This window comes from Hyla sarda, chromosome 1 (assembly GCF_029499605.1).
Source record: "Hyla sarda isolate aHylSar1 chromosome 1, aHylSar1.hap1, whole genome shotgun sequence".
Lineage (NCBI taxonomy): Eukaryota > Metazoa > Chordata > Amphibia > Anura > Hylidae > Hyla > Hyla sarda.
The window spans coordinates 600,767,401-600,781,701 of NC_079189.1; the positions used below are offsets into that span (position 1 = coordinate 600,767,401).

Sequence of the window (14,301 nt, forward strand, 5' to 3'; positions counted from 1 at the left end):
ATGAAGGTGACATATTCTAGGTGCATCGGTCATACAGAGATGAAGGTGACATATTCTAGGTGCACCGGTCGTACATACATGAAGGTGACATATTCTAGGCGCACCGGTCATACAGAGATGAAGGTGACATATTCTAGGTGCACCGGTCATACATACATGAAGGTGACATATTCTAGGTGCATCGGTCATACATAGATGAAGGTGACATATTCTAGGTGCACCGGTCATACATAGATGAAGGTGACATATTCTAGGTGCACCGGTCATACATACATGAAGGTGACATATTCTAGGTGCACCGGTCATACAGAGATGAAGGTGACATATTCTAGGTGCACCGGTCGTACATACATGAAGGTGACATATTCTAGGTGCATCGGTCATACAGAGATGAAGGTGACATATTCTAGGCGCATCGGTCATACATAGATGAAGGTGACATATTCTAGGCGCACCGGTCATACATAGATGAAGGTGACATATTCTAGGCGCATCGGTCATACATAGATGAAGGAGACATATTCTAGGTGCATCGGTCATACATAGATGAAGGTGACATATTCTAGGTGCACCGGTCATACAGAGATGAAGGTGACATTTTCTAGGTGCATCGGTCATACATAGATGAAGGTGACATATTCTAGACGCACCGGTCATACAGAGATGAAGGTGACATATTCTAGGCGCACCGGTCATACATAGATGAAGGCGACATTTTCTAGGCGCACCGGTCATACATAGATGAAGGCGACATTTTCTAGGCGCACCGGTCATACATAGATGAAGGCGACATTTTCTAGGTGCACCGGTCGTACATAGATGGTGACATATTCTAGGCGCACCGGTCATACATAGATGGTGACATATTCTAGGCACATAGGTCATACATAGATGGTGACATATTCTAGGCGCATCAGTCATACATAGATGGTGACATATTCTAGGCGCATCGGTCATACATAGATGGTGACATATTCTAGGCGCATCAGTCATACATAGATGGTGACATATTCTAGGCGCATCGGTCATACATAGATGAAGGTGACATATTCTAGGTGCACCGGTCGTACATACATGAAGGTGACATATTCTAGGTGCATCGGTCATACAGAGATGAAGGTGACATATTCTAGGCGCATCGGTCATACATAGATGAAGGTGACATATTCTAGGCGCACCGGTCATACATAGATGAAGGTGACATATTCTAGGCGCATCGGTCATACATAGATGAAGGAGACATATTCTAGGTGCATCGGTCATACATAGATGAAGGTGACATATTCTAGGTGCACCGGTCATACAGAGATGAAGGTGACATTTTCTAGGTGCATCGGTCATACATAGATGAAGGTGACATATTCTAGACGCACCGGTCATACAGAGATGAAGGTGACATATTCTAGGCGCACCGGTCATACATAGATGAAGGCGACATTTTCTAGGCGCACCGGTCATACATAGATGAAGGCGACATTTTCTAGGTGCACCGGTCGTACATAGATGGTGACATATTCTAGGCGCACCGGTCATACATAGATGGTGACATATTCTAGGCACATAGGTCATACATAGATGGTGACATATTCTAGGCGCATCAGTCATACATAGATGGTGACATATTCTAGGCGCATCGGTCATACATAGATGGTGACATATTCTAGGCGCATCAGTCATACATAGATGGTGACATATTCTAGGCGCATCGGTCATACATAGATGAAGGTGACATATTCTAGGCGCATTGGTCGTACATAGATGAAGGTGACATATTATAGGCGCACCGGTCATACATAGATGAAGGTGACATATTCTAGGTGCACCGGTCGTACATGGATGAAGGTGACATATTCTAGGTGCACCGGTCGTACATAGATGAAGGCGACATATTTTAGGTGCACCGGTCGTACATAGATGAAGGCGACATATTCTAGGTGCACCGGTCGTACATAGATGGTGACCTATTCTAGGTGCATTGGTCGTACATAGATGAAGGCGCCTCATCTGGATTCTACTTGATTTTCTGGATATCGCATGAATTGGTTATTGCAGACATTTTGCAATGATCATTTACTATTCTAAATGGTCTCTCTCTTTTGTACAACACATGACCTAGACTGTAATGATCATGTTTCATTCTTGTACAATGTCAATAAAGTTAGCTTTCAAAAAAAAAAAAAGGGCTACCTTACTATGTGAATTCTTTGATGCTTAACAAGACGTGCTTTCCTTGAGAAACGCTTCCCACATTCCGGACATGAAAACGGCTTCTCCCCTGTGTGAATTCTCTGATGTTCAACAAGTTGCGATTTACGAGTTAGACATTTCCCACATTCCGGACACTCAAATGGCTTCTCCCCCGTGTGAGTTCTCTGATGTTTAGTGAGATGCGATTTCTGAGAATAACATTTCCCGCAATCTGGGCATAAAAATGGCTTCTCCCCTGTGTGAGTTCTCTGATGTTTAATAAGATCTGACTGCTGATAACAATATTTCCCGCATTCTGAACACGAATAGGGCTTCTCCCCTGTGTGAATTCTCTGATGTTTCACAAGATGTGATTTCTGAGAATAACATTTCCCACATTCTGGGCAGGCGAATGGTTTCTCCCCTGTGTGTATTGTTTGATGTCTAATAAGATTTTGTTTCGAAGTGAAACATTTCCCACATTCTAAACATGATAGTGGATTCCCTGTATAAATTATCTGATGTTTAACAAGATCTGAGGGCTGAGTACAGCATTTGCCACATTCAGGGCAGGAAAAGGTCATCTCTCCTGAGTCACTTCTTTGATGTATAACAAGATATGATTTCATAGAAAAACATTTTTCACATTCTGAACATGGAGGTGGTTTCTCCTCTGTATGAGCAACTTGATGTTCATCGTCTCTTCTGTAAACTTTATTTTGCTTAATCTGTGATAAATCAGAAGAGAGGACGGGTATAACAGGATGAGATGAGAGATCTTGGCTGTGAAGGTCTGAGGGTGTATCTGGGATAATGGAATGTTCTTCATATGTATCTTGTGTGATATCATCATCTGCTTTATAATATGAAGATATAAGATTCTCCTCTGATCTCCGGGTACAGTCATCTGCCAAAAAACAAATAGAATGATGATTTTTGAATATTATACAACTTTCAAAATTACGGTATATTGATACTTTACAACAATTTTATAAAAAATATAAAAGCATTGTATCATACTAAATATGTAAGTAATATATGTAAATTACCAACCAATTAAAATTTTCTGTTCGAATTCGCAAGTTGTAGTGAAACTGGACTAACTTAAAGGGGAACTCTGGTGCAAAAAAAATGTTTTCAAATCATCTGGTGCAAAAAAGTTAACCTGTTGGTCACGGAGGGCGTACAGGTACATCCTCGCATCCTGGTACTTAAGGACGGAGGGCGTACCTGTACGCCCTCCGTATTTCCGATCACCACCGCTCGCCGGGCGGTGATCGGACTGGCATGACTGCTGATATCTATCAGCAGGCATCCCGTGGCAATGCCTCAATTCAGACCAGCGATTTGCGGCGATTCCGGGCCAATCTGGTAACCTAAAGGATAGGAGCGAGGTGGCAGGGGTGCCACGTCCTCCTCTCCCCTGCCATTGGTCGGTCAGGCTTACCGACCAATGGCAGTTGGGCGCGGGAGGGTTAAAGTTCGGGCAGACTGGGGGGGGGAAATGAGTGCACCGAGGGAGGGTGAGCACCAGCTTACCGGAGCGGCTGCGGCAGAGACATCGGGCAGCGACGGTGGCAGGAGGAGTGTGTGGCCGGAAAGTGCAGCGGAGGAGGAGGCTGCAGTGAAGATCGCTGGTAAGTGATCTTCCCTGTGGCCTTAAAGTTGTAAAACTACAACTCACCGCATGCCCAGACAGCCAAAGGCTGTCTGGGCATGCTGGGAGTTGTTGTTTTGCAACATCTGAAGTGACACAGTTAGGAGACCACTATACAGTGGTCTCCAAACTGTAGCCCTCCAGATGTTGCAAAACTACAATTCTCAGCATGCCCAAACAGTCAGGGATGCTGGGCGGTGTAGTTCTGCAATATCTGTCCCTTCAGATGTTGCAGAACTGCAACTCCCAGAATGCCTGGACAGTCTGGGCATGCTTGGAGTTGGAGTTTTGCAACATCTGGAGGGCTACAGTTTGGAGACCAATACTTAGCAGTCTCCAAACTGTTCTTCCCCAGTTGTTGCACAACTACAACTCCTAGCATGCCTTTCAGCTGTCAGTGCATGCTGGGAGTTGTAGTTTTGCAACAGCTGTAGGCACACTGAGCTAGAGTCTGTTTCCTAACTCAGTGGTTCCCCTCCAGTGTGTCTACAGCTGTTGCAAGACTACAACTTCCAGCATGTACGGTCTGTCAGTGCATTCTGGGAGTTTTAGTTTTGCAACAGCTGAAGGTTTGCCCCCCCTTGTGAATGTACCGGGTAGATTCACACAGGCGGGTTTACAGTGGGTTTCCTTCTATGTACCCTAAAAACACTACATTAACCCAAAATAAAAAGTAAAACACTACATATACATATACCCCTACACAGTTACCCCCCCCCCCCCCCCCCTCCCCACAATAAAATGAAAAACGTCTCATACGGCAGTGTTTCCTAAACTGAGCCTCCAGCTGTTGCAAAACAACAACTCCCAGTATTGCTGGACAGCCATTGACTGTCCTGGCAGGCTGGGAGTTTTGCAACAGCTGGAGGCACCCTGTTTGGGAAACACTGCCGTAGGGTTTTGGTGGAGACAAGCGCGATCCTTGTATTCGGGTCCGCCCCTATTGCAAATTCGTAATTTAGGCCTCAAATGCGCATGGCGCTCTCTTGCTTTGGAGCCCTGTTGTATTTCAAGACAACAGTTTAGTGCCACATATGGGGTATTTCCGAACTCAGGAGAAATTGCGTTACAAATTTTGGAGGGCTTTTTCTCCTTTTACCCCTTATGAAAAGGAAAAGTTGGGAGCTACACCAGCCTGTTAATGTAAAAAATTTAAAAGGAGGTAAAATAAAAAATAAAAAAGACTCCCAAAATTTGTAACACAATTTCTCCTGAGTATGGAAATACCCCATATGTGGGGGTAAAATGCTCTGCGGGTGCACAACAAGGCTCAGGAGTGAGAGCACACTATGTACATTTGAGGCCTAAATTGGTGATTTGCACAGGGGTGGCTCATCGTTACAGCAGTTCTGACATGAACGCAAAATGTGACCCCATTATGGAAACTACTCCCCTCACGGAATGTAACAAGGGATATAGTGAGCCTTAACACCCAACAGGTCTTTGACGAATTTTCGTTAAAGTTGGACGTGAAAATAAAAAAATTGTTGTTTTTTTTCCCCTGAAATGCTGGTGTTACACCAAATTTTTCATCTTCACAAGAGGTAATGGAAGAAATGGTGTTACAAATTTTGGGGGGCATTTTTCCTGAGTATGTAAATACCCCATATGTGGATATAAAGTGCTCTGCTGGTGAACTACAATGCTCAGAAGAGAAGGAGCGGTATTGAGCATTTGGAGAGAGAATTAGGCTGGAATTGAAGGCCATGTGAATTTACAAAGCCCCCATGGTGCCAGAACAGTGGACTCCCACCACGTGACCCCATTTTGGAAACTACACCCCTCCCATAGACATGAAAGGAAGGGGCATGGCATGACATCACAAGGGGTCTTGACATCACGACCACAACCCCCCGAACCCCGCATTGTGAACATAATGTTCAGAACGCCGGGTGTCTGCACGGAGATCGCGGGGGTCCCAGTGGCCGGACCCCCGCGATCAGACATCTTATCCCATATTCTATAGGGGATAAGATGTCTTGCCACAAAGTACCCCTTTAACTGTCCTGTCAAAACAGAATAAAGCTACAATGTTATTTTTACCGTACAATGAACAGTGTAACCATAAAACACCCACAAAAAAAAGGAACAAATATTTTTTTCCATTAACCCTCACCGATTTCTCACTTAGCGGTCACTACTCACCTGGGCGGTTACCTGTAGGAATGTCCTCGATATACTGCTCCTCATCCCACAAATAGGACTCCTCTTTCACTATTACGTTTATACCATTGATATAGTTCAGATTTTTACCCTGATTCATAAGCTGTAAAATAAATATTATAAAGGTCATCAGAGGAGAAGTCACATGGATTTTTTTTTTTTTTTTTTTTAAGTAGAAACTATCACAAAATTATTATAATGACCAAAAATGACAGGGAGAGTTATCTGAGTTACACAGCTGCAGGACTCCTAGAGGCTGAACTGGTCTAAGCTGTGAATCAAGCCCATGGGGTAAGATTTATAGGGGAGATTTATCAAAACCTGTCCGGAGGAAAAAGTTTCTGAGTTGCCCATAGCAACCAATCAGATCGCTGCTTTCATTTCTCAGAGGCCTTTTCAAAATGAAAGAAGAGATCTGATTGGTTGCTATGGGCAACTCAGCAACTTTTCCTCTGGACATGATAAATCTCCCCCTATAATTTACAGTTTTTTCTTTAGTCTTTTGTGTTTCTCTCTGAACTGATTCCCCTCTCCCATCTTATACTCTTCTCCCCTCTCTTCTTCATAGACTTGAATGGGCAGCATGTAACCTGATTTCTGTTAGCTGATAGTCTGTCTCGTTAACAAGGGACAGAATTAAGCTGCTATATGGGAAACTTAATAAGAGGAGAAATAAATGGATGTGACTCTAAGTAAACAAAATACTGTAGGATAAAACAAGGATTGAACTAGGAGGGAAAATCTCCATCTACCTGATCCTGATCCTGTGGAAGAAGAGGACGGGGACACCTCTCTGCTGCTGTTCTCTTACTGGATCTGACTGTAGGGAACACATACAGAGACTGAAATCATTCTTTACATACAAATAATGAGAGGACGTGTGTATATAGTCATGTCTATTACCTGCTGATGTGAGGGGCTGCTGATCCTCCATCATCACCTGATCCTTGTACTGATCCTTGTGTCCTTCTACATACTCCCACTCCTCCATGGAGAAATAGACCGCCACGTCCTGACACCTTATAGGAACCTGCCACACAATGATACAGTCATCACCCCAACCCCTCCAGTGGTGTTACTGTATAATGTCCCAGCATTCCCAGCAGTGTCACCTCTCCAGTCATCACCAGACCCCTCCATTACTGTATAATGTCCCAGCATTCCCAGCAGTGTCACCTCTCCAGTCATCACCAGACCCCTCCATTACTGTATAATGTCCCAGCATTCCCAGCAGTGTCACCTCTCCAGTCATCACCAGACCCCTCCATTACTGTATAATGTCCCAGCATTCCCAGCAGTGTCACCCCTCCAGTCATCACCAGACCCCTCCATTACTGTATAATGTCCCAGCATTCCCAGCAGTGTCACCTCTCCAGTCATCACCAGACCCCTCCATTACTGTATAATGTCCCAGCATTCCCAGCAGTGTCACCTCTCCAGTCATCACCAGACCCCTCCATTACTGTATAATGTCCCAGCAGTGTCACCTCTCCAGTCATCACCAGACCCCTCCATTACTGTATAATGTCCCAGCAGTGTCACCTCTCCAGTCATCACCAGACCCCTCCATTACTGTATAATGTCCCAGCATTCCCAGCAGTGTCACCTCTCCAGTCATCACCAGACCCCTCCATTACTGTATAATGTCCCAGCATTCCCAGCAGTGTCACCTCTCCAGTCATCACCAGACCCCTCCATTACTGTATAATGTCCCAGCAGGGTCACCTCTCTAGTCATCACCAGACCCCTCCATTACTGTATAATGTCCCAGCAGTGTCACCTCTCCAGTCATCACCAGACCCTTCCATTACTGTATAATGTCCCAGCAGGGTCACCTCTCTAGTCATCACCAGACCCCTCCATTACTGTATAATTTCCCAGCAGTGTCACCTCTCTAGTCATCACCAGATCCCTCCATTACTGTATAATGTCCCAGCATTCCCAGCAGTGCCACCTCTCCAGTCATCACCAGACCCCTCCATTACTGTATAATGTCCCAGCATTTCCAGCAGTGTCACCTCTCCAGTCATCACCAGACGCCTCCATTACTGTATAATGTCCCAGCAGTGTCACCTCTCCAGTCATCACCAGACCCCTCCATTACTGTATAATGTCCCAGCAGTGTCACCTCTCCAGTCATCACCAGACCCCTCCATTACTGTATAATGTCCCAGCATTCCCAGCAGTGTCACCTCTCCAGTCATCACCAGACCCCTCCATTACTATATAATGTCCCAGCAGTGTCACCTCTCCAGTCATCACCAGACCCCTCCATTACTGTATAATGTCCCAGCATTCCCAGCAGTGTCACCTCTCCAGTCATCACCAGACCCCTCCATTACTGTATAATGTCCCAGCATTCCCAGCAGTGTCACCTCTCCAGTCATCACCAGACCCCTCCATTACTGTATAATGTCCCAGCATTCCCAGCAGTGTGACCTCTCCAGTCATCACCAGACCCCTCCATTACTGTATAATGTCCCAGCAGTGTCACCTCTCCAGTCATCACCAGACCCCTCCATTACTGTATAATGTCCCAGCAGTGTCACCTCTCCAGTCATCACCAGACCCCTCCATTACTGTATAATGTCCCAGCATTCCCAGCAGTGTCACCTCTCCATTCATCACCAGACCCCTCCATTACTGTATAATGTCCCAGCATTCCCAGCAGTGTCACCTCTCCAGTCATCACCAGACCCCTCCATTACTGTATAATGTCCCAGCATTCCCAGCAGTGTCACCTCTCCAGTCATCACCAGACCCCTCCATTACTGTATAATGTCCCAGCATTCCCAGCAGTGTCACCTCTCCAGTCATCACCAGACCCCTCCATTACTGTATAATGTCCCAGCAGTGTCACCTCTCCAGTCATCAGACCCCTCCATTACTGTATAATGTCCCAGCAGTGTCACCTCTCCAGTCATCACCAGACCCCTCCATTACTGTATAATGTCCCAGCAGTGTCACCTCTCCAGTCAGCAGCTCCATCATCTTGTTGATCAGTTCTAGGATCTTCTGTTCATCCATTTCCTCATGTATCAGGGAGTGAGGTGGGGGCCCCGGGATTGGGCTCAGGGTTCTTCCCAGTCCTTCACACACAGGGGCCCGACAGCGCCCACTAGAGGACTTCTTCACTACTGTGTAATCCTGTGTATGGAGAGACACATTAATATCACTACATACACTCCCAGAATCCCTCACCTCTCCAGTCATATCCATCTGTAATTACATAGATAAGAATGAGGTCATGTGACATCACTCCCAGAATCCCTCACCTCTCCAGTCATCTCCATCTATTACATAGATAAGAATGAGGTCATGTGACATCACTCCCAGAATCCCTCACCTCTCCAGTCATATCCATCTGTAATTACATAGATAAGAATGAGGTCATGTGACATCACTCCCAGAATCCCTCACCTCTCCAGTAAGTCGGAAGAGTATCTGTAGGGTGAGGTTTATTATCCTGTCGGCCATCTTGTTCCTGTCTCTCTCCATGGTTGATCAGGAAACTTCTCTTATATAGAAGATGTCAGCAGAGGATCCTGGGTTGGAGAAACCTGAAGGGATGAAGAGGAAACAATCACAAAATAATCACCAAATTAACTAGAGATAAGGAGAGGAATCATTTGGGAAGTACAGAGGATGTCTCATAACTAGTAATCCAGTAGATGTGACCTGTCATGGTCAGTGGTCTTGAGGTCACACACCTTATCTTACCATCCTCCTCCTGTATAATACACCAGAGGTTACAGTATATGACCTCATCCTCCTCTGTATAATACACCAGAGGTTACAGTATATGACCCCATCCTCCTCTGTATAATACACCAGAGGTTACAGTATATGACCCCATCCTCCTCCTGTATAATACACCAGAGGTTACAGTATGGGATCTCTATAGCACCCCGTATCTCCGGTATCATTGTCCCGTCCTCCGGTGCAGTCCTTCTCCTGCTTTTGGTGCCCGATACACCCATACATAAAACTGCAGCTCAGCTAAATTGCCGTTTGACATCAGAGATTACGCTAAAGTCGGTCATATAACCCAAGTGATTGGCAAAAGTACCGCTACAACAATTTTCGGGTAAGTGACCGACACCCCCACAACATGATCATGGGGTACTGACCAGTCAAAGTGGCGAGCAGAATCCATTTTGCCAGCTACACTGGCCCACAGACTGCACTAGCAGAGCGCCAATGTAACTGACCAATGCACTGCAATAGTTAAAGTGGTACTTCACCACCTGGACATCTCATCCCCCTATCCAAAGGATAAGGGATAAGATGTTTGATCGCGGGGGTTCCATCACTAGGCTCCGCCCCCACGATCTCGGCTGTGGCACCCCAGACATCTGGTGCAAAAAGCGAACTCCGGATGACTGATGATGCGGAAGTTTGTGATGTCTCGGCCCCGCCCCACTCGTGATGTCATGACCACGCCCACTCAATGCAAGTCTATGGGAGGTGGCATGACGGCCGTCACCCCCCATCCTATAGACTTACATTGAGAGTGCGTGGCCGTGACTTCACGTGGCACTGCACTCGACGCTCTAAATGAATGCCGGGCGCAGCAGAGAGATCGCGGGGGGTCCCCAGTGGCGGAATGCCCGCAATCCGGCATCTTATTATATTTCTAGTGGCGGAGTACCTCTTTAAAGGGGTACTCCTCTGCCCTGCTTCCGGAGCTCCGCTCCCCAGCGTCCGGAAGTTTATTGTTCCGAACGCTGTGTGCGGGCTTCAGTGTTCGGGGTCGCCCCCTCGTGACGTCACGCCCGCCCCCTCAACGAAAGTCTATGGGAAGGGGGCGTGACGCCCCCTTCCCATAGACTTTCGTTGAGGGGGCGGGCGTGACGTCACGAGGGGCCAGCCCTGAACACGGAAGCCCGCATACAGCGTTCGGAACAATAAACTTCCGGACGCTGGGGAGCGGAGCTCCAAAAGCAGGGCAGCGGAGTACCCCTTTAAGCATTGATCAGAATAAGTAGAGATGAGCGAACTTACAGTAAATTCGATTCGTCACGAACTTCTCGGCTCGGCAGTTGATGACTTTTCCTGCATAAATGAGTTCAGCTTTCATGTGCTCCGGTGGGCTGGAAAAGGTGGATACAGTCCTAGGAGACTCTTTCCTAGGAATGTATCCACCTTTTCCAGCCCACGGAGCACCTGAATGCTGAACTAATTTACGCAGGATAAGTCATCAACTGCCGAGCCGAGAAGTTCGTGACGAATCGAATTTACTGTAAGTTCGCTCATCTCTAAGTATAAGCAATCTAAGGAGTGCATATAATAGATAGACTTAGCAAGACTTCCTCCCAGTCCATCACTATCTGGAAGACCTATGCAAGTCTATGGGACTACTGGTAAATCTGTCTTCAGATAGCCATAAACTCGGGAAAGTCTCGCGCGCAGAAATTGCCACATATAAAAAAAAAAAATTTTAAAAAATACTTTCCATATAAATAAATTCTCTTTCCATTTTTCAAATACAAAATTGTAAAAAAATTGAAAATAAATATGAACATATTTGGTATAGCCGCTTGTGCAATTGTCCAAACTATTAATATGTAATGTTATAGAGCCCATACGGCTGTCCGGCGTGCTGGGAGTTGTAGTTTCACAACAGCTGGAGGCACCCTGGTTGGGAATCATTGGTATACATATAATGCATGCCATAAAAGACCAGTGATACGTGGGCTGCTGTTTTCGATACATATATATTAACATTTTTTAAGGCACTGTAGGAGTGACATCCCTTATTATAAGCGTACGGCGCAGTGTCAGAAACAATAGGTGACAATTGGTTACAATAAAAAGGGAGAACAATACAATCAGCCCCCAGCAACAAAGAAGGGACAAACATAGACATGAAAAAATAAACATTCATCCTGAAAGGTTAAACCAATCCGGTCCTGAAGGGGTTAATGGTGCTGTCCCCTCCCCCTCCCCCACCCCTCCTGATGGCCACACACATACCTCCACCTGCAGACTGTACAGAGCCGTGTACTTACCCTGTGCTTACACCACCTGCCATGATGTCACAGTCATGTGATCAATCACATGGAGAAAGAGGAGGAGGAGTCACATGATCAGGGGCTGCTGCTCTAGACAAGAAGAGTTTGGCTGCAGACGAAAGCTCCACTCTAGACAGGAATCATATGACCTCCACAACAAATGTTCTTTTTTTTTTTTTTTTTTTTTTAGTTAACTGAACTTTATTGTAATCACAACCTTTCTCGCTCTGCTACTGCTAAGCTCCGCCCACTCCTGTCACATGATGAACCTCACAGGTCCTTCATCCATAAACCCATCTATCCTACTGAGCTCCGCCCCCACATGTACTGGTCACATGATTTTGACATCATCACAGGTCCTACACCTCCAGGATGTAGCAGATACCGAGCAGTTCCTGATTGAGCAGTCACAGCTGTTTGTTTGGAGGTTTGTTACAGTGTGTTATCCGTGTGTGATCCCAGTAGTAAGGAGATTACATGAGGAGGAGGTTTGTTACAGTGTGTTATCAGTGTGTGACCCCAGTAGTAAGGAGATTACATGAGGAGGAGGTTTGTTACAGTGTGTTATCAGTGTGTGATCCCAGTAGTAAGGAGATTACATGAGGAGGAGGTTTGTAACAGTGTGTTATCAGTGTGTGATCCCAGTAGTAAGGAGATTACATGAGGAGGAGGTTTGTTACAGTGTGTTATCAGTGTGTGATCCCAGTAGTAAGGTGATTACATGAGGAGGAGGTTTGTTACAGTGTGTTATCAGTGTGTGACCCCAGTAGTAAGGAGATTACATGAGGAGGAGGTTTGTTACAGTGTGTTATCAGTGTGTGATCCCAGTAGTAAGGAGATTACATGAGGAGGAGGTTTGTTACAGTGTGTTATCAGTGTGTCACCCCAGTAGTAAGGAGATTACATGAGGAGGAGGTTTGTTACAGTGTGTTATCAGTGTGTCACCCCAGTAGTAAGGAGATTACATGAGGAGGAGGTTTGTTACAGTGTATGTTATCAGTGTGTGACCCCAGTAGTAAGGAGATTACATGAGGAGGAGGTTTGTTACAGTGTGTTATCCGTGTGTGATCCCAGTAGTAAGGAGATTACATGAGGAGGAGGTTTGTTACAGTGTGTTATCCGTGTGTGATCCCAGTAGTAAGGAGATTACATGAGGAGGAGGTTTGTTACAGTGTGTTATCCGTGTGTGATCCCAGTAGTAAGATTATATGAGGAGGAGGTTTGTTACAGTGTGTTATCAGTGTGTGATCCCAGTAGTAAGGAGATTACATGAGGAGGAGGTTTGTTACAGTGTGTTATCAGTGTGTGACCCCAGTAGTAAGGAGATTACATGAGGAGGAGGTTTGTTACAGTGTGTTATCAGTGTGTGATCCCAGTAGTAAGGAGATTACATGAGGAGGAGGTTTGTTACAGTGTGTTATCAGTGTGTGACCCCAGTAGTAAGGAGATAACACGAGGAGGAGGTTTGTTACAGTGTGTTATCAGTGTGTGACCCCAGTAGTAAGGAGATTACATGAGGAGGAGGTTTGTTACAGTGTGTTATCAGTGTGTGATCCCAGTAGTAAGGAGATTACATGAGGAGGAGGTTTGTTACAGTGTGTTATCAGTGTGTGACCCCAGTAGTAAGGAGATTACATGAGGAGGAGGTTTGTTACAGTGTGTTATCGGTGTGTGATCCCAGTAGTAAGGAGATTACATGAGGAGGAGGTTTGTTACAGTGTGTTATCGGTGTGTGATCCCAGTAGTAAGGAGATTACATGAGGAGGAGGTTTGTTACAGTGTGTTATCAGTGTGTGATCCCAGTAGTACAGAGATTACATGAGGAGGAGGTTTGTTACAGTGTGTTATCAGTGTGTGATCCCAGTAGTAAGGAGATTACATGAGGAGGAAGTTTGTTACAGTGTTATCAGTGTGTGATCCCAGTAGTAAGGAGATTACATGAGGAGGAGGTTTGTTACAGTGTGTTATCAGTGTGTGATCCCAGTAGTAAGGAGATTACATGCGGAGGAGGTTTGTTACAGTGTGTGATCCCAGTAGTAAGGAGATTACATGAGGAGGAGGTTTGTTACAGTGTGTTATCAGTGTGTGATCCCAGTAGTAAGGAGATTAGATGAGGAGGAGGTTTGTTACAGTGTGTTATCAGTGTGTGATCCCAGTAGTAAGGAGATTACATGAGGAGGAGGTTTGTTACAGTGTGTTATCAGTGTGTGACCCCAGTAGTAAGGAGATTACATGAGGAGGAGGTTTGTTACAGTGTGTTATCAGCAGGAGTTCATTATA

General features: G+C 45.6%; 2 protein-coding genes across 3 annotated transcripts in view; one reads left to right on the plus strand and one right to left on the minus strand.

Annotated features, from left to right (window-relative positions):
- Positions 1–1,831: 1,831 nt before the first annotated feature.
- Positions 1,832–9,636, minus strand: LOC130297083 (oocyte zinc finger protein XlCOF7.1-like). Of its 2 annotated transcripts, none has more exons than XM_056549330.1 (6): positions 9,428–9,636; positions 8,975–9,154; positions 6,911–7,037; positions 6,766–6,827; positions 5,990–6,110; positions 1,832–3,094 (listed from the first exon to the last, which is right to left on the minus strand). In XM_056549330.1, the coding sequence occupies exons 1-6, from the start codon at positions 9,503–9,505 to the stop codon at positions 2,184–2,186; spliced, it is 1,479 nt and encodes a 492-aa protein (XP_056405305.1). In that variant the 5' UTR covers positions 9,506–9,636; the 3' UTR covers positions 1,832–2,183. The 2 variants fall into 2 exon arrangements, with proteins under 2 accessions (XP_056405305.1, XP_056405296.1); XM_056549321.1 differs by having other exon boundaries at positions 1,836–3,094; positions 6,760–6,827.
- A 2,752-nt stretch (positions 9,637–12,388) lies between these two features.
- The window catches only part of LOC130293115 (paternally-expressed gene 3 protein-like), a 67,596-nt gene continuing 65,683 nt past the window's right edge, over positions 12,389–14,301 (plus strand). Inside the window, exon 1 of the mRNA XM_056541620.1 lies at positions 12,389–12,448. The gene's annotated coding sequence lies outside the window, so the exon portion shown is untranslated. The remainder of the gene's footprint in view (positions 12,449–14,301) is intronic.